Below are 20,516 nucleotides of genomic sequence, written 5' to 3'. Positions count from 1 at the left end.
AATTTCATCTTACCTTGTGACAATATTGTCACCCACTGTAACAGAGAAGCCGTTGGCCTTGCTGAGTTTGCTATTTGATCCAAAGAGAATGGACTCTGTTTTACCCAGGTGTAATGATAGTTTATTATCAGCGAGCCAGGTGCAGATTCTGCCGAGTTCAGAGCTGAGGGCTTTTTCAACCTGCAACTGTCAGAGACCAGCAGGGCTGAGTCCTCCGCGAACACAAGCTGATGACATGTCATTTGCATAAATTAGGAACAATAAAGGTCCGAGTATGCTTCCTTGTGGAACACCACAGCTCACTGGGTGGGTGGGGGGGGGGGGGGGGGGCAGTGTACCGTTCACCTCCACATCTGTTCTCTCTCCTCCAGGTAGGATTTCATCCAGCTCACTGATGAACTATCAAAACCAATTGATTTTAGCTTATCCATCAGAATGGAGTGATTGACAGTGTCGAAAGCCTTTTGGAGGTCCAGCATGACCATGCTGCAGTATTTACCCGCGGCCACCTCGTGTTTGATGTGGTCGTTCAAATAGAGATGGCATGTGTCAGTGGAATTGGATGTTCTGAAGCCAGGTTGGAATTCGTAGATTCGCTTTTTTTCCGCAAGGTACTTTTCGACAATTTTTTCGATAACTTTCGAGATGGAGGTAAGAATAGAAACACGGCGGTAGTTGCCTGGGTCTAATTTGCTGCCTTTTTTGTGCAGGGGGACCACTCTCGCAATTTTTTTTATATTTGGGGACGTGTCCCTGTTTTATGGAGAGGTTGAATATGTCCTGAATATGTCAGATAATTAATAGAATAGAATAGAAATAGAATAGGCGGTTAGGTGGCGTAGCGGAGATTGCGTTCGTCACCAACCCCGAAGCTGTGAGCTGGATTCGCCTGTTCGAATCCAGCTCACAGCTCCGGGGTTGTCACCAGCTTGGCTGGCCGTTCACACTAATACAATTGGCTGTATTAGAGGGTGGGAGAAGCTGGCGGGGTGGGTCCGGGTCGTTGTAAACAGCGACTCCTACAGTTCGGTCGGGGCGCCTGCTAAGCGCGGATAGGACCTGAGTGGGATAGTGTGATCCTTCCACACGCTACGCCCTCTCAGGGAGGATCCGCGCTGCCAGGTGAAAAGAAGCGGTTGATTGGCTGGACGTGTGTCGGAGAAAGCACGTGATAGCCTCCACTCTCCCAGATGATCTGACTGTGGGGGGTAAGTGCGCAGCGACCAGGAAGGGATTGGGAATTGGCATACGACTAACATTGGGATGGGAGAAAATCTGAGGAAAATGGAGGGGGAAAAAGATTAAAAAAAAAAAAAAATAGAAATAGAATAGAAATACTTTATTTATCCCGAGGGTCAATTATTATTCGGAAATTAATAAAATAAATAAATATCACTTGTTCGAGAAGTAAATAAATATAATAAATAAATATCACATATCTGAGAAAGAAAGAAATATAATAAATGAATAAATATCAGATCCCCCCCATGGTGAACACTGATGTTTCCTTGGCAAATGAGCTCAATACTTTCTATGCACGCTTTGAGGCTGTAAGTTCCAACAACAGCCTACAGGCCACTACAACAGAAAGTAGAGCCACTGCCGATGGAGACTCAGTGTTCAGGCTAACAGAGCAGGAGGTGAGGAGGACCTTCAAGGAAGTGAATACCAGGAAAGCAGCAGGACCGGATGGCAGCCCTGGGCCCTGTTTCATGTACGTGGTTCAACTAAGTCGATCAAGATGTCCATTATCCAGCTTCAGTTAACCCGATGTTCGAAGCCGGGATTTTCCTGTTTCACAAAGGTGGATTCAGTCTCGTTAACTCAAGCCAGACTTGCGAGTCAGGCTAAATGCGCGCGGCCGTTTTAGGTGAAAAGCCAGCACGTATCGATGGCAGAGACCCTGATTCTCAACGGCATTGATTGATTAATTGATTTAAGACTTTATTGACAGATTGCAATACGGCTCAATCGCCTCGCCGACAAGTTAAATGCGTTATCTATAGGCTAATTCTAAGTCCCTCATTACCTCAATCAATCAGATTATATTTCTTTAAACTTGCCTGCTGGATTGAATAATCAAATGAGATCTTGCTAGCGAAAAGAATTAGTTAACTGTTATACAGAATTACGATACGGCCCTCTTGCCCATTGATTGATGTATAGTCAATCTTTAACTTATCTCCAATGTGGTCTAACGGGTTGTTCTTTTGACTTTCACACGGACGACCGGGGTTCAAGACCCTAGTCGTCTCCTTGTTTTTGCAATATAGGAATAATTCAATTTGGTGCACGTTGAGAGCTATATAAAGAATGACATCCTCAATGCATGTAGATTTATAATATTTTAACTTAAAACCAGGCTACTTTGGCATATAATCATTAATATTATATTCAAAAAAATCATATTGGAAACACCGGGATTTGAACCCGGGTCGCAAGGTTGGCAGGCTTGAGCACTACCGCTGGGCCACTGTGCCAGATGGGATAAATTCATTGTTTATACATTAATGAACGAGAGACCCGTGTTTAGAATATTCCTTATTTTGAATGAAGTTTTATTTCTTTATCCTCATTCATTCATGTGACGTCAACGGCTCATTCAATTTCTCAAATCCGTCAAACAGCGCATCTCATCAGACATCTTAATCCCAGTTACAATTAAAATAACCACATTTTTGTGTACATCGCACGAGCGAGCGCCACCGTCGCCACGGTATATAACGTGCATTATTTAGGACAAAGTGAATTTAATATCAGCATTTTGGGTCTATTTTACATTTCAAAAGCCCCCTCTGGAAGAATGGAGCACAAAAACGTAATTCAGAATGGTATAATGCAGATCGTAGACTGTGGGAATAGTTTCAGGAAACGAGCTGTCACTTCTTTGCGGGGGCGTGGCTCTGCGTGATCGGGCTAACTTGAACTTGAACTCTGCTTTCGAGCAGGCTCAAACTTTTGGATCTGTTGGCATGGTGATCTGGAAAATCCACGTACATGAAACCGGAAAGTCCGGCTAACCCAGTTATCCAGCTAAAGTTATCCGGCTAACTCAGTTATCCAGGTACATGGAATGGGGCCCAGGATGCGTCCTAAAAATCTGTGCCGACCAACTGGCTCCGGTATTCACTGACATATTCAACCTGTCCCTAGAACAGTCATCCCTACCTGTTTGGATAAGTCCACTGTTGTCTCTGTACCCAAAAAACCCACGCCTGCTTGCCTCAACGACTATCGCCCTCACATCCATAGCCATGAAGTGCTTTGAGAAGCTAGTGAAGGGCTACATCTGTTCCTCCCTCCCCAACACCCTGGACCCCCTGCAATTTGCATACGGCCCAACAGGTCCACATAGAACGCCATAGCCCATGTGCTACACACGGCAACATCACACCTGGACAAGAGGCAGGGGAACAATGCGAGAATGCTGTTCATTGACTACAGCTCAGCATTCAACACCATAGTCTCCTCCAAGCTCGTCGTCAAGCACAGAGACCTGGGCTTGAACTACGACCTCTGCCAGTGGGTCTTGGACTTCCTGACAGGAAGACCCCAAGTGGTGAGAGCAGGTAACTGCACCTCCTCATCCATCACTCTCAACACAGGTGCCCCCCATGTGATGGATCACGGTTTATGGAGGGTTGGTTTTAGTTTATTCCTGTGTGCTTTGGATGTATGTTGGGTTTTCTCTGGTGACCTGTCAATCACCAGACACCAGTTAATTGCCATGCGGCATGGCAGGTGTGTGGGCTTGATTGCCTGATTGGTGTCAGGTGTGCAGTGCCTCTAAGTAGGCTATTGGTTTCCTGTGTCCGGATGCTTGTTCATTTCATGTTTTCCCTCAGTAGTAGAGGAGTGTCCCAAGCTCATGTTTCTAGGGTTTTCTCTTCCTGTAGTGCTTTTGGTTTCTTGTTTGTTTTCAACTGCTAGGCAGTGGTGGTTTTCTAGGGTATTTCCCCATTTAGTTTATTCTGGTGTTTTGTGTTTTTTATAGCTTTTATTTATAATTTATTTCAGTGTTCTTGTGTTTTTCCTCACCCTTTGTGCGTGCGTGCGTGCGGTGTTCTGAGCCCCCTCCTCTACTCGCTTCACATGCATGACTGTGTTGCAAAGCACAACAGCAACACAATCATCAGGTTTGTGACAACACAGCTGTGTTGGGACTGATCTCTGCAAACGACGAGAGGGTCTACCTGGGAGAGGTAGAGAACCTGGTGCTGTGGTGCCTGGAGAACAGCCTCTCCCTGAACATCAGCAAAACCAAAGAGATGATTGTGGATTTTAGAAGATCTGGGGCAAGGAACTATACAGCCCCCTCAGCATCTATGGGGCACGGTCGAAAGAGTGAACAATTTCCTCAGAGTCCACATATCCGAAGACTTGACATGCAATGCACTTCTCGCAGATCGTCCGACCACCACCACCAAGCATCTTCAACTCATTCAGAACGCAGCCACCCATTTGATTTCCAACCTATAGTCAGCCCATGTTACCCCACTTCTTAGGGACCTGCACTGGCTCCCCGTCGCCGCACAAATCCGCTTCAAGGTCCTCGACCTGGCATATCGTGCAGCGAAGGGAACGGCTCCCGCCTACCTCCGGTCAATGGTCTCTCCCTCAAGACCCCTTCGTCGCTCTACATCCTCTGGCTGCCTCAGACCCACTCCTATCCGAGCCCCAAGAACCACAGTTAGGAGCCGAAACCTGATCAATCTTTCGCCGTCAACTAAAAACACACTTCTTCAATGAATATCTGAAATACTTTTTTTTTTCTTTTTTTTTTTTTTTACACTAACCTTCTTACTGTCTTATACTATCATGTACTCTTTGTCTTCCTACTAAACTAATGTCTTTACTTTACTACTATGCACTCAACACTGCAGCACCCAAGTTTCAGCATGTATTTGATGAACATTGTTACTCAGTTGTAAGAGTTGTACCCTTCCTGCTGACTTGTCGTGCAGGACTTGTAGTCGCTTTGGATAAAAGCGTCAGCTAACTTAAATGACTAAATGTAAATGTCCATAGACAGTGTAGTGAAGAAGGCATGGCAGCGCCTCTACTTCCTTAGGGAAGGAAGTTCAAAGTGAGTCAGAGGATATTAAATAACTTATACACATGTACATAGAGAGCATCCTGACTGGACCTCCTGGTTTGGAAATAGCACTGCACACCGTTACAGGGCCAAGGCTAAGAGAATAGTCAAAGACCCCAGCCACCCAAACAACTGTCTTTGCACTGCTGTGGTCAGGCAAGCGCCACCGGAGTCTCATGGCCAGTACAGAGAGACTCAAAAGGAGCTTCTATCCCCAGGGCCCAAGAGTTCAAAACTTTTTATCACAATCAGATCCGATCAGATTTTGAATTTGTGATCCAGGATCAGACAACTCAGCCAGATTTTGTCCCGGCATTTCAAAGCAATTCAGGATAGGATCACCCTGATCCAGATTCAGACTTTTCAAGATTACCAGATCCTGATTATCAGTGCTTTAAAGCACTGGATCATTAATGAGAAAGATTAAGATTTTCTAACCTTCAAATTATATATAATAGTTGGGGGGCTTTAAAGGTTGCAATATGTAATGAGTGTCATTTTCTATGGCCCTACAAATGTATGAACAATTAAAAGAGCACATTATCCACCTAGAAGTCATACTCTTCAAGAATATAGGACTATATAACCTAAATTGATACTCAAGAAAAGTTGCATATTGCACCTTTAAGCCTACATATCGCCACCTATTGGATATAAAGAACAACATAAGGAAGACAGACAGTATAACAATTTAGAGACATTTATTAAGAAGAATATAATAAATCATATTTTGCCAAGTATATAACAGCACTTGATTTAAATTATAATAAAAAGCCACATTTTAATCAAAAACAATAAATATAATAGGGCAACAACAACAACAATTTCACAGATCCTCTTCATTGAAAGGCAGCTGTAGAGCAGCATCTTCAAGGTGTTCCATTGAGCATCTGAATGGGATTCTGAAGAGGCGCTTTGCATGCCTCAACTATCTGCGTGTGGAACCGCAACCAGCATGCAGGATAATACTGGCTTGTATTGTCCTACACAACATCACTACCCGCCGCAGTGTCCCTCTTTGTGATGACACTTATGATCCTCCAGAGCCCCTTGCCCCTGTTGATGATCCAGGCCCACCTGTGGATGTTTCTCTAAATGAGAGACTCAGTGGTCGTACAATGAGAGATGCCATTGTCAACAACTACTTTTGAAGTTGATATATGATGACCTATTACTTGTAGATAATTGTTTGATGATTCAAATTTTTATTTATGATTGATATAATATTTGTTGAGATAATTTTGTGATGATAAACTTATTATTTGGTTGAATGCACTGTTATATACTCGTACTGGCCAATCGCGTCTCGCTCTTCGCCATATTGAGATATACCTCATCTCCAGTACCTACTGTACTTCATTAACGAAAACAAAGCACCCATGCACTTGACCAGGCCCCGCCCCAGTGTACCCCTATAAGGCACCAGGCGTGGTCACACTCGCCCTTCCTCTTTTTTCGTTTTCCAGCATGGACGTGAATTGCATCCCATGTAACTAGCTGTTATGAAATGCAGAGAGAAATTGAACAATGTTGGGTTTTCGCCGGAGATTTGCCAGCCCCTGGAATCTTCTCGGCATGTTCCAACGGCGCGTCAGGTCTGTCCTGGGGTTTCCTCGTCTTTTGACAGCGGATCGAGGGACGTCGCGTCGGGCTAACTCGCGCTCAGGTAGGCCCTGTGCCATCAGGCATTAATGTTGGTGTTAGTAATACTGCTTGTTGTCCTGTGAGACAACCGAGTTGTGTATTGGCGCAAGGGGCAGGATATCTGGGTAAACGTGACTCTGAGTTGGACGTTTTCCCGGCTATCCTGGAGCGCGCTGCTAATGCTAATGCTGTAATGCTGGGTCACTGTTCCGCTGTTCCCCGCTGTGGGATGTCACCGCTTTTCCCTCCTCTTAACCGGTTCATTGATGAAGGGCAGTCGGTAGCTAATGTGGGGGGTTTTGCTGAGACTTATTTACCCTTTTTACGGGTAAATGGGCTGACAACAGGGCGCAAGGCAGGTGTGCCTTGGCTTGAGAGCCAGGTTGCATCGATCCTGCCCTGGCGGGGTTGAACGTGTCCCACCCGGAAGCCAACGCTTAAGAGCAAGTCGGCCCGGCAGGTGGCAGTATGGACTGATGATGTTTATACCGCCATAGGATGGAATTTAGCTGCGGCCAGTGTCGTGGCTCAGCTGATTGTTTTTCTGTCCATTGTTTTTCTGTTTTTCTGTTGGTGTCGGGTAGTGGGGCTGCAGGGCCAGCCGACGCTGAAAACATGTTTTTGGGGTTATAGAAATCTTGAATCAGTCGCAAGCTATAACCGCAGGGAGGATCAGGATGCTATGTAAGGGATAATGTATAGCTACGAGGTCATTGTCGCAAAATAATTGACCGACACAGAGTTTAAAATACAGAGGCGCAGCGCAGAGGTGTTTTAAACGTCAGTGAAGGTCAATTATTTTGCGACAATGATCGAGTATAGCTATACATTATCCCGCTTATTACATGGCTAACTTACTAACAATATACCTAATTCATCGACAAGACTAGATCAAATGAAGACGCAGTTGTTCTGTGGCTCTGTCAGCCCAAATAAAGTGATTATTATTATCGGCAGTCGGCAGGTCTGTGGTCTGATTGCATGACTGAGTGCAGCTGTGCATATGCTGAGCTGCACTGATACAGTGTTGTAGTGGGCTTGATTGCGAACAGCTGCGCACAGCGGTCATTATTGTCCCACAGCGGTCATTATTGTGTGATAACGGACCTCTGACGCGGGCTATTGACCAATCACAAGCAAGCATTTCGGCGAATGTGAAAACGCCATGTAATAACAACACTTATTAATAGGCATCTCTGGTTGGAGCAGTCTTCCCTTGGGGAGGAGGAAAGGTTTCTTCTCCTTAAGGCTCCTCTTTCCGCGGAACGACTTTTTTGTCGTTCTGCGGAAACGCGGGCGGTATTTGACCTGGGCCCCACACCGCCTCACACCATGCAGCCAGAGGTGAGAGCACGGCCTCATCAGCAACTATGGCGAGGCCCTCGACCAGTGGCCATGTTTCCCCCGCCTGAGGTACCCTGGGCTCTACGTCAACAGGTGTCCACAAGGCCGACAGCCTTGGCGGCCGAGGGATCGGCTACATTGGATGAGCACGGCCTAAGAAACCGGCGCCGTCCTGCTGTGTGCAGCCCGCTCTCCGATCACTCCCTCCCCCAACACCAGCGGAAAAGGGGCTCTGATTTGTTTCCTTTGGCTGCGGGCCGCGGGTCTTCATTGAAGCGCATGCGGCCCCACGTTTCGCTTCTCATGGGGACAGGGGCTGACACCCAGTTGATGGCTGAGCCTGGGTCTGTCCGTGAGAATGTTGTGCTGTCACGTGGCTCCCTCGCCACGCGTTCTGCGTCTGCGATTGGTGAGCCTGGTGCAGGGACGTGCACAGGACTTTAGAGGGGCAGGTGCTTAAAGGCTGAAAAGGGCACTACACTTGTGTGTATATATTAACCGAGCGAGCGTAGCGCGCAAGCACGATTTTTAAGGGCCCTTTTCGGGCGGGGGGGCCCCCTTTTTATGCTTTTTGGGGGGTTTTGGTGATCAAATATTGAATATTGAACTATAATAATCAGTGCAGGAGCTCACTTATCCTTGAAAGACACTTTTATCACTGACTTAAAAGGCCCATACATCTCCATAAATGTTCAGGGGGGAGGGAATAAGTGCTTACCCTACAGACCCCAAGAAGTGCTGTATATTCTGTATTGTTTAATATAAATGCATTTTTTTATTCCAATCCCGATTTCTATTTGAGATTCTTAAATCCCATCGGACATGACTTCTTCGTGTCCCTCAGTGAGTGTAATACCAAGTTCAAGTTTATCAAGTTTCTTTAATAGTTGTCATACAGAAGTACAGAATACTTTTATACAAAATGCTTCTTACTGTTATGCTCCAGAGACTGTGCAAGACAAGATAAGTATGAAATAAAATAACATAGTATAGCATGTAAATTAGAAGTAAAAAAATGAGGTCACAGTGTTCAGTATAGACATATGTACAATGTTCGATGCAGAATAGACGTAACTGAGTTACCATATAATATACAATACTATGCAGTGTACTAATATACAATACTATATAGTGCAAGGCAGAAATGGGATGAGGTGCAATTTAGGTACAATTTACAGTAGGTGTACGAGTTGTAGTGCAAATCCTTTATCAATAAATATAAAGTGTGTTTGTGTGATCTAAAGTGTGGAGAGTGGGTGCTGCAGTGTGTTGTTTGTTTAAGTGAGTGTGTGCGTGTGGGTGTGTGTGCTGTGTGCATTTGATGGTTGTTGCATAGTGTTTATTGTTCGTTTAGCAGCCTGATGGCCTGGGGATAGAAGCTTCTTCTGAGTCTTTCTGTGCTCGCCTTGAACCAGCATTCAACTGCGGTTTCTATCATCATCATCATCACCACCCACGATATGCATAAAATATATAGGTCCGCGGAGAGGCACGCTGAAGAGGCCGTGCAAACTGCAATGGAATATGGGGCATCTCTCTCTCTTTACCTAATATTTAGATTCTATCCTGACATTTTTCAGTTGGAAGGGCAATCTATATGCGTAACTGTAAAAAAAATTCAAAAAGGGCACTTTTTTGATGAGGCTCCTCAAAAAGGCAGGTGCTCAGGCACCCCTTGGCCTCTATGTGTGCACGTGCCTGGCCTGGTGTTACGTCTGTCACCTTCAAAGGTTGTCAGCAGGGGGACTCGAGGCCTCTTCGAAAGAATGGTCAGCGCGGGTTTCCCCGACCTCGCCTTCGCCAGGCTGGGTATCACGTTAGTGCCTCCCACTCCGGAGAGCCCGGTAGTGGTCTGGCAGGCGTGCGTGATTTGGGTGGTAGTAATATCACTGCAGGGCTACGGTAATATCCTTACGGGCCAGTGCCAAATGGCGGCGGGTGCGCTTTGGGAGTATCATCACATATGGCTACAGCAGTGCCATATGTCGAAGTGGATGGAGAGAACGTTGAGGTGGGGGCTTGTCTTGCAAGTCACACAAGCCCACCCTCCGTTTTCAGGTTTGGTGCAGACCCTGTTGTCAGGGTCGGCAGCAGTGACAGCTCTGGCCGACGAGATCCAATCTCTGTTGGTGAAGCAAGCCGTAGTCGTGGCCCCACGGGAGGATGTGATGTCGGGCGTCTACTCCCGGTATTTTCTGGTGCCCAAAAAAACGGGAGGTGTCAGACCTATAATGGATCTGTCCACGTTCAATCGTCTGATTGTGGCGAGACGGTTCAGAATGTTGACCGTCAAACACCTGTTAAACGCTGTCAGGGTGGGAGACTGGTTCACCTCCATAGACCTGAAGGATGCGTATTTTCACATCCCGATTTTCCCTCCTCACAGGAAGTTCCTACGGTTCCTGTTTCAGGGCGTGGCGTACGAATACCAGAGGTTGCCGTTCGGCTACTCTCTGGCCCCCCGCACATTCACCAAGTGCGTAGAGCCTATACGTCGTCAGGGAATACGAATTATTCTCTATCTCGATGACATTCTGCTCCTCAGCCGGTCGGAGGAGGTCGCCAGGTCTCATACCAGGCTGGTGGTGGAATTCCTCACCAAGCTGGGTTTTGCTGTGAACTGGAAGAAGAGTACGCCTCTTCCCAGTCAACAGGTGGAGTACTTGGGCTTGGTTCTAAGCTCAAGGCCCATGAGGGCAACCCTCTCGGAGCAGCGGCGAGTGTCTATCCTCGACGCGCTCAGGGGTCTCTGTCCTGGCGGGACGGTTACGGCGCTGTATGTGATGCGCCTGTTCGGTATGATGGCATCTGCTCACTCTGTGGTCCCTCTTGGCCTCCTCTTCATGAGGAGGATACAGAGGTGGTTTTCCAGTATGAAAATAGAGCCGGTGAGAGACAAGTGGAAACGTTTGAAGGTTCCCTTGTTGATACGCGGGGATCTCGCCTACTGGAGGAGTCCTGGTACCCTCACCAGCGGGGTCCCCATGGGCGGCAGGCGGTCACACGTCACAGTCTTCACCGACGCCTCCCTCACGGGATGGGGGGGGACGTGTCGGACCAACGCAGTGGGGGGCAGCTGGATGGTCCATGCTGCCCGGTCTGCTATGCACATCAATGTGTTGGAATTGAAGGCGGTCCTCCTGGTCCTCAAACGGCTCGGCCACTTGGTGGTGGGCGAGCACGTGTTGGTCAGGACGGACAGCACGACGGCAGCGGCGTATATCAACAGACAGGGTGGAGTACGTTCCATCCGTCTGTACCTGGCGGCGTTCGAGCTCTGACTATGGGCGTCTCGCAATCTGCGCAGCCTGAGGGCGCTCCACATCCCTGGCAGGGAGAATGTGGGTGCAGATGTGATGTCGCGGGCGGTCTTCGTCACGACGAGTGGGGTCTACGTCCAGACATAGTCAGACAGGTCTGGGACTGCTTCGGGGAAGCTTCGGTGGATCTGTTTGCGAGCAGACAGTCTCACCAGTGCCCCTTGTGGTTCTCGGTCAGACGGGAGGACAATCCTCCCTTGGGGGTGGATGCCTTCTCGATGTATCCATGGCTGCCCGGGATTCTGTACGCTTTTCCCCCTATACATCTGATAGGTCAGTTGTTGGAGCGGGTACGTCGGGAGCGCAGGACCTTGATCCTGATCGCGCCGGACCGGGGCGCAGCTGTGTGGTTCCCGGTCCTGATCCAGCTCTTGGTAGCCCCACGGTGGCCTGTTCCTTGGTCATCGCGGGCCCTCTCTCAGGCGCACAGATCTCTGTGTCAGTTCCCTGTGCTGGGCCAGCCTCTAATGGTTTGGCTGGTGAGAGGGTGAGTCTGGAGAGGATGGACCCTTCTGTGGTCGACACCATCCGGAACGCGCATGCTCCCTCCACTATCACGGTTTACGCGGGTAGGTGGCGTATTTTCCAAGAGTGGTGTAAGGTGGGGGGCTGGGAACCGGTGTCCTGCCCCCTGGACGCTGTCCTTTCCTTCCTTCAGTCTATTTTGGATAAACTGTCGGCTTCGACGGTGAGGGTATATGCCGCGGCTATATCCTCTTGTCATGAGGGGTTTGAGGGCGTTACGTTGTTCAGCCACCCTCTTGTTGGCGCTCGGCGCCTTAAGCCGGTGGAACGTTCTCTGTCTCCGAGTTGGGACCTCCAACTGGTCCTCGGCCGGTTGTTCGAGGCCCCGTTTGAGCCTCTTGAGCCTCTTGAGCAGGCGTCTTTGGAACAGCTGTCTTTCAAGACTGCATTCCTGCTGGCCATCATCTCCGCTAAGCGCGTGGGTGAGCTTTGTGCTCTCTCGGTGCGGCCTGAGTGCTTGTCTATTCGTGTCAATAGCGGTGCGACTCTGAGGCCTAATCCAGTCTTCGTGCCAAAAAATATACGGAGTTCCTTTCGCTCCAGGGATATTGTGGTTCAGGCGTTTCATCCGCCTCCTCACGCTGGTGAGTTAGAGGCGCGCCTTCACCTGTCATGTCCAGTCCGGGCTTTGGGGGTTTACCTCAGCCAGACTCAGGACCTCAGGGCTACCGATCAGCTCTTTGTTTGTTACGGTGGCTCTCGCGCTGGTAAGGCACTGTCGAAACAGCACCTGTCACATTGGTTGTGCGAGGGCATTGCCCTTTGCTACACGTTGGCTGGGCTGGCGGCTTCTGCCGCCTTGTTAGGGGGGGCCTCGGTGGAGGACATCTGTGCTGCGGCCTCCTGGTCCTCCCCGGGTCCCTTCGTTAGGTTTTACCTCATGGACATGACTGGGGGTTCTGTTTCCCAGGCGGTTCTGAGGTCTGGGACCTCCCCTGCGTCCCGCCCTTCGGTGGGTTAGCAGGGGTGTGTGGGTGTGTGCCACGAGGTGCTGTGTCACACGTGGTCCTGCCTGTGCTGTGCGCTTTTAGGGGTCTCTAGTTCCCTCTTTTTCGCACTTGGGTGGAGTTGACTGCCGCCCCCTCTTCACTAGGAAGGGGGGGTGACGGGACTCCCCTCCCCCCTGGTGGTAGGGCTTGCGGGTCCTCAGGGGGTACATTTGTCGGGCCACGCGTCTGCTCTGCCCCATATCTCAATATGGCGAAGAGCGAGACGCGATTGGCCAGTACGAGTATATAACGATAGGTTATGTATATAACCTAGTTATATGAGTACTGGCTGAACGTCTCGCTCTTATCGCGCCCTGAGGTCCCTTGGTGGGGTTTTTCTTGATGGAAAACTTTTCCCGAGGAAGGGCGAGTGTGACCATGCCTGGTGCCTTATAGGGGTACACTGGGGCGGGGCCTGGTCAAGTGAATGGGTGCTTTGTTTTCGTTAATGAAGTACAGTAGGTACTGGAGATGAGGTATATCTCAATATGCCGAAGAGCGAGACGCTCAGCCAGTACTCATATAACTAGGTTATATACATAACCTATAGTTCTGAGAGGTAGGCTAGCGGCCACTGTAAATGTGACAGTAAAAAGTAAATACAAATTTTGCAACCACTGAGCCTACAAACAATGTATTATTTTAATTTAAACTCTACCAGCTTTTTATATTGAAATGTATTTGAAATTAATTGTATACTACATTTTGTTCTGGTAATCCACTCTAAATCCACCCTTCTACTGGGATCAAGGTAATCCTGATTTTTTTTTGATCAAAATGATCCCAATCCTATATGTTAAAGTTTTGAACTACGCATTTTGAAGATTTGATCCAGATTAAAAGTGATCCCAATCCTGTTTTTTGGTTTTGAACTACCCATTTGCAGGATTTCATCCAATCCGATAGTCAAAATCTGATCAGATCACTTTTGAACTCCTGGGCCCAGGCCATCAGGATGCTCAATGTGGACTCTATGCATCACTAACCCATCCATCTACATTCATTGCACACACATCCACATTTAACATTCACTTTAGACACTTGAAACACTTTTTAGCACTACACCATATATCTATTTATTACTAACATATGTGCACTACCTCCCTTACCTCATCTTTGCATTTGTTTTGCATTTTGTACTTTAGTGGTTTTGATAGTCTATCAGTGAGCTGGATACAATCCTACCTGGAGGGGAGAGAACAGATGGTGGAGGTAAACGGTACCCTATCCCCCCCCCCTTCACAGTGAACTGTGGTGTTCCACAAGGAAGCATACTAGGACCGCTACTATTCCTAATTTATGCAAATGACATGTCGTCAGCTTGTGACTGCAACTTGTTCCTGTTTGCGGACGACTCAGCCCTGCTGGTCTCTGACAAGAACAAGTTACAGGTTGAAAAAGCCCTCAGCTCAGAACTAGGCAAAATCTGCATATGGCTCGCCGACAACAAACTATCATTACACATGGGCAAAACAGAGTCCATTCTCTTCGGCTCAAATAACAAACTCAGCAAGACCGACGGCTTCTCGGTTACAGTGGGTGACAATATTGTCACAAGGAAAGATGAAATTACCTACCTGGGTTCCATCCTAGAGGCTAATCTTTCCTGTGACAAAATGGCATCCAATGTAATAAAAAAAGTCAACCAACGAACTTGATTCTTGTACCGGATCTCCTCTCTGGTAAACAAGAATGAATGAATGAATGAAAACTTTATTTAACAGATTGCAGAATGGGTACAATACAGTACGGCTCAATACATACAATTGTTAAGGGGATGCAGACCTGAGAAAGACGTTTGTCTTGTTTCCATCAGGGTCCCCCATTTTCAATTCATATAGACATTTATGACATACACAACATACATGACATTTATGGCATAGGGACATATAGGTATTTAGTACTGATACATTTGTGACATAAGCGGTATTCAAATATACAGTACTGTTACCCCTAGATCCTGACAGAGTATATACATATGATGGGGAGGGGGGACTGTACATTAGGAGGGGGTGGGTGGGTGGGAGGGAAATATACATACGGCGGGGAGGGAATATATACATGCGGTGGGGAGGAGACTGTCTATTAGGAGGTGGTGGAGGTTTTGGGCATTTACGGTGGCCAGTTTCGAATTGCAGCCTCCCGTAGGTGCTCTGCTCTGAATACTCTGGCAGGAGCACTCATTCAAGGGTACTACGACTATGCGTGCACCTCATGGTACCAAAGCACCTCAAAGGCGCTAAAAACAAAATTACAAACATCTCAAAACAAACTGGTCAGACTACTGCTTGACCTTACTCCTAGAACCCACCTCACCCCTGCCCACTTTGACAACCTAGGATGGCTTAGAGTAGACGACAGAGTACAGCAACTTGCAATGGGCCTGGTCTACAAGATACACTACGCGACCAAGGTACCCATGTACATGTCAAAATACTTCCCAAAGGTCAGTGAATACCACGATCACAACACCAGAGGGAGCTCCACAAATCATGTTAAACCCAGATTCGGCTCAAACAAGCAGTGTTAATTTTGTTGACTAAATTGATGACGAAAGATGTTCGTCAACAAAGGTTTTTTTCATGACGACAACGAGACGTGACGTCACGTTATTAAATACCATGTGACGCTAACGAGACTAAATTGTTTATTAAATATCGTTGACCACATCTGAGCACACAAAAATGTAATTTACAAAAACCAGGACGAAATTTCTCTTCATGTATGTTGATATTGTTGACTAAAACAAGACGAGACAAACTAATTATAACTTTTCTTAATGCCATCGTCCCGACAGAACAGTGTGACGGCTGACGGGAGCTCTGTGTTATTAGCATTAGCCTGGAGCTATTTGAAAAGCTAGTTTTAGCTGAACGTTACCTTGGATAAAGTTGGGACTATTCATAATCCAGCTGCAGACCTGCAAGCAAAGTACAGCAAGTTGGCAAAGGAGTATTCCAAGGTAAATCACTTATTCACCACATTGTGTGTATTTCCATCTAGCTCGCGTTAGCTAGTGGCTAACCTAGCTCACGCTAACGTGGCTAACTGATCGAACTCTCGCACACAATTAATGACATAATGCAGACAGCCATACCGGTGACAATGTTTAGCTTTTAGTGCCAAATGATAAGAGTCTGAGGCGGAGTGGGCGGCTACGTGGCGTAGTGGGCAAGGCACTCGCCACGAAATGCTGGAGACGCTGGGCTTGTCAGTTCGAGCCCAGCGCTCCACATTTGCTTTCAGTTTAGCTGGTCGTCCGTACTAATACACATTGGCCGTATTAGGGGGTGGGAAACTGATGGGTGGGGATCGGGCGTTGTGGACAGCGACTCCTACAGGTCGGTTGGTGCGCCTGCGCAGTAGAATCAGGAAGTGTCGGGGGCAGCGTGAGCCTCCCACGCGTTACTACTCGCCACTGAGAGATCGAGCTGCGCAGGTGAAAAGATGCGACTGCTGTTACCTCAAGTACCGGAGGGGACTTGTGCTATGTATGACTTAGTCCACATTGCAGCCGGCTTGTGGGAGGCAAGAAACAGCGTCCGTGACAGGGGAGGGTTGAATTGGATGATACGAAATTGGGATGGGAGAAAAATATAGAAAAATGGGAGAAAAAGTGGATACAAAAAAAAAAGAGTCTGAGGCGGAGTCTCAAAAGAGAATGTTGAATATTTATTTTGCATTAAAAATCACAACAGATCCTCTGCTAGGAGCTAACTGAACCGGAGCCTTCTGGATAGGAAGTGCGCAACAATGTTTAACGTCCGTGTGGAACCAATGTACCAACAACCATTCCGTGGGTGAACTCATTGAGCTTAGTTGTCAATTAATGATACTAATACTCATCTATACAATCACCTGTTGTTGAATAAATACCATTACTTTCTAGTTATTACTAAAAAACAGTATATATAAAACAGTAGCTGTAAAAATTAAAAGAAAAAAAGTTTTATAATTTATATAATATACAGTATATATATTTTTTTATGTATGCACTGGTATCGGATCAGTATAACCAGACCTAGACCACCTCTAACTCTAACCCCTAACCAGACCTAGACCACCTCTAACTTTAACCCCTAAGTTAGGGTTGTGAAGTGGTCTAGGTCCGGATAGGGGTTAAGAGTTGGTCTAGCCCTTTACATCCATCTATCTAAATAATAATAATAAATTATAATGAATGCTTAACTACCCCTAAGTTACCCTAACCAGACCTAGACCACCTCTAATTCTAACCACTAACCAGACCTCTTCCATGTGGCACTTTAACACTGACCTCAGAATGTGATTTTATATAATGTTTTTATGCAAGCAGATTGCAATCAGTGTGTACTACTACTAGTACTACTGTGTGTTCTGTTTACTTAGTTTACATATCCTGTTATAGAATAAACCGCTGCCAGACACAGCAGAGAGAGAGAGGACAGACATGACAGAGAGGACAGACACAGCAGAGAGAGGACAGACATGGCAGAGAGAAAGGAAAGACACAGCAAACAGAAGACAGACAGAGTTCAGCGTCGTCTCTCTGGTCAGAAACAACATCACCACATCCGTAATGCTCTCTTTGATGCATACATTGGACCATGTCTACACCAACATATACTGTATAAACAAGATGAAAGTTTTTCTGTGGTCTACATCCCCTTAACAATTGTGTGTATTGAGCTGTACTGTACCCATTCTGCAATCTGTTAATAAAGTTTTCAATCAATCAATCTATCAGCAACAATACATTGGACCATGTCTACACCAACATAATACTGTAGGAGCAACAATACATTGGACCATGTCTACACCAACATATACTGTAGGAGCAACAATACATTGGACCATGTCTACACCAACATATACTGTATAGGAGCAACAATACATTGGACCAGGTCTACACCAGGGGCGTATTTGACGCCGGGGACGGCGGATAGTGTCCCCCCCACGTTTTACCGTCCAAAGAGCTGAGTCTGACTACCTGTTCTATAATATTATGCAAAGAGCAGTAGATGGGGGTCGCATTCTTGCCCTGCAAGGGCCAAGTACCCACTCGCTAAAGTACTTGTCTTTGCATAATAATAGCTCGGGTCGTCAGCCTAGGTGTGTGTTAAAATACGTCAAACATATTGTTTACACTGTCTTTCTTCTATTATAACCCTCCCAAATCATATTCAGAAAGTATCACAGAGACTTCTATTGACCAAGGAATTAGTTATTATTTCGCGGTTTATTCACATAACGTTATATTGTTTACACTGTCTTTCTTCTATTATAACCCTCCCAAATCATATTCAGAAAGTATCACAGAGACTTCTATTGACCAAGGAATTAGTTATTATTTCGCGGTTTATTCACATAACGTTATATTGTTTACACTGTCTTTCTTCTATTATAACCCTCCCAAATCATATTCAGAAAGTATCACAGAGACTTCTATTGACCAAGGAATTAGTTATTATTTCGCAGTTTATTCACATAACGTTATATTGTTTACACTGTCTTTCTTCTATTATAACCCTCCCAAATCATATTCAGAAAGGCACACACACAACATATTCCAGTTAACGGTATATTTTTTTAATGATTCGTTATGGCGTAATCAATACTTCCATGCGTATAAATTGCGTTCGCAACCTCCGTGTTTTGGGGGTAGTCATCAGAAACCTCGGATCCGGGATTCGCTCCCATCCGTCGGGCAAGAACTGTGGGTTTTCAGCCTCTCTCTCTGGAGCTTAACGGAGTTTCTGGAGGAGTTTCTGGAGGAGCTTGTCGCGGCTCATGCGCATGCGCACGCTCAACCAATCAGAGAGGGGCTTCGCTCAACCAATCAGAGAGGGGTCTGCAGAAATAGAGTTCAACCAATCAGAGAGGGGTCTGCAGAAATGCGGCTACGGGCCCTAACCCCCCCCCCCCCATCGACGTCACTCGCCACGCCCCCAAATCTGTCCCCGGCACACATTGAGAGAGAGTTACGCCAGTGGTCTACACCAACATATACTTCCTGTGTATCACTTGTGCCGCCGACTCAGATTCCCCTAGGTTAAAAAATAAATACGCAATTTAAATCAGAAAATGTTCCATGTTGACTATTTCTGACTTTCTGAAGTTTTTTTCCATTAACTAAAAATAGACAAAAATGTCATCTGTTTTCGTCGACTAAATCTAGACTAAAACAAAAAAGACAAAATTGAGACAAAAACTGACTAAGACTAAAATGCTCAGACATTTAGTTGACTAAAACTGACTAAACGAAAAATAAATGAAGATGACTAAATATGATGAAAACGAAAAAGGAGCACTTGACACACGACTAAGACTAAAACTAAAATGAAAATAGCTGCCAAAATTAACACTGCAAACAAGGGACTAAACACATTTCGCAATTATGCCACATCAATGTGGAACGCCCTACCCAAAGCTGTAAAGGAATGTGAATCACTACCCACTTTCAAAAACACTCTCAAAGAACACCTACGGGAGACTGCAATTCGAAACTGGCCCCTACAAATGTCCTAACCCAGTTGTACAGTAAATGACCAAGTATGGCTTTGTCAGTATTCCAATGTACAGTGTGCCCCCCCCCCCCTACCCAACCCCCCCCCCCCCCCCACCTCCAATGTACAGCCCCCACCCAACCCACCCAACCTCCCCCAATGTACAGTTTCTACGTCAAATGTATACTTTTTGTATCACAAACAATACTGTATTTGCAAATCTGATATGTCATAAATGTATAGATGTAGCAGTACTGTCTATCTGTATGTCATGTATGTCATATATGTTATGATGAATTGAAAATGGGGGACCCTGATGTAAACAAGATGAAAGTCTTTCTCTGGTCTGCATCCCCTTAACAATTGTGTGTATTGAGCTGTACTGTATTGTACCCATTCTGCAATCTGTTAATAAAGTTTTCAATCAATCAATCAATCAATCAATGATCTCTGGGCACCAGCTGAGCTCCACGTGGCCTTGTTATGAAAAACACCAAACACACGCGCCGCTTCTGACGGAGGAGTTGTGACGTCGGCGCGTGACTCCGGACGTGTTCCCCCGGAAGAGGTCAACATGGCGGCTCGCTGCATGTGAAGAGGACGACACCGGCTTTATGCGTCAAGAACATGTACAAAACACCATGTAGGAGACTGTCCGGTAATCGCATCTAATATATTATTTAGAATTAGCACGCGGTTATCTTTTAAACATTGTTTTAATAACCCAGTGCTCCCAAAACAGCCTATTGGGCTAGCACGTTGGCTAACAGCTAACCCAGTCTAGCCGACTAGCTGTGTTATTTGAGGTGGCTGCTAGCAGTGAGTGACCTTAGAGAGAAGTCACCTGCTTTTACACAAATACAGTCCTCCTTTAGTTATTGGTTTTAGTATTAAAGTGTGATCGTTTCTAGCGTCAACGTCTGTAGTATCTATACACCGACAGCTATACGACTATGTGTCATTGGTAGCAAAATGCATACAGCTAACGTTAGCTGAAGTCTGACTATCTGTATTACCAGTCAAACAATATCCTTAACGACCAGGTGTATTTTGACGTAATGTATGTGACTTGACATTGGTGTACTCTTGATATTTGCCCCGGAGAGCTCGTATT

General features: G+C 46.4%; 1 protein-coding gene across 1 annotated transcript in view; it reads left to right on the top strand.

Moving 5' to 3' along the window:
* Positions 1-19,967: 19,967 nt before the first annotated feature.
* The window catches only part of cox10 (cytochrome c oxidase assembly factor heme A:farnesyltransferase COX10), a 176,256-nt gene continuing 175,707 nt past the window's right edge, over positions 19,968-20,516 (top strand). Inside the window, exon 1 of the mRNA XM_084330472.1 lies at positions 19,968-20,060. Coding sequence (XP_084186598.1) covers positions 20,030-20,060 — 31 coding nt within the window. The 5' untranslated portion in view covers positions 19,968-20,029. The remainder of the gene's footprint in view (positions 20,061-20,516) is intronic.

This window comes from Notolepis coatsorum, assembly GCF_963971535.1.
Source record: "Notolepis coatsorum genome assembly, chromosome: 15".
In the NCBI taxonomy this organism is placed as follows: Eukaryota; Metazoa; Chordata; class Actinopteri; order Aulopiformes; family Paralepididae; genus Notolepis; species Notolepis coatsorum.
Note: the sequence above shows the minus strand (reverse complement) of the source record. Positions and strands in the feature narration are given on the sequence as shown.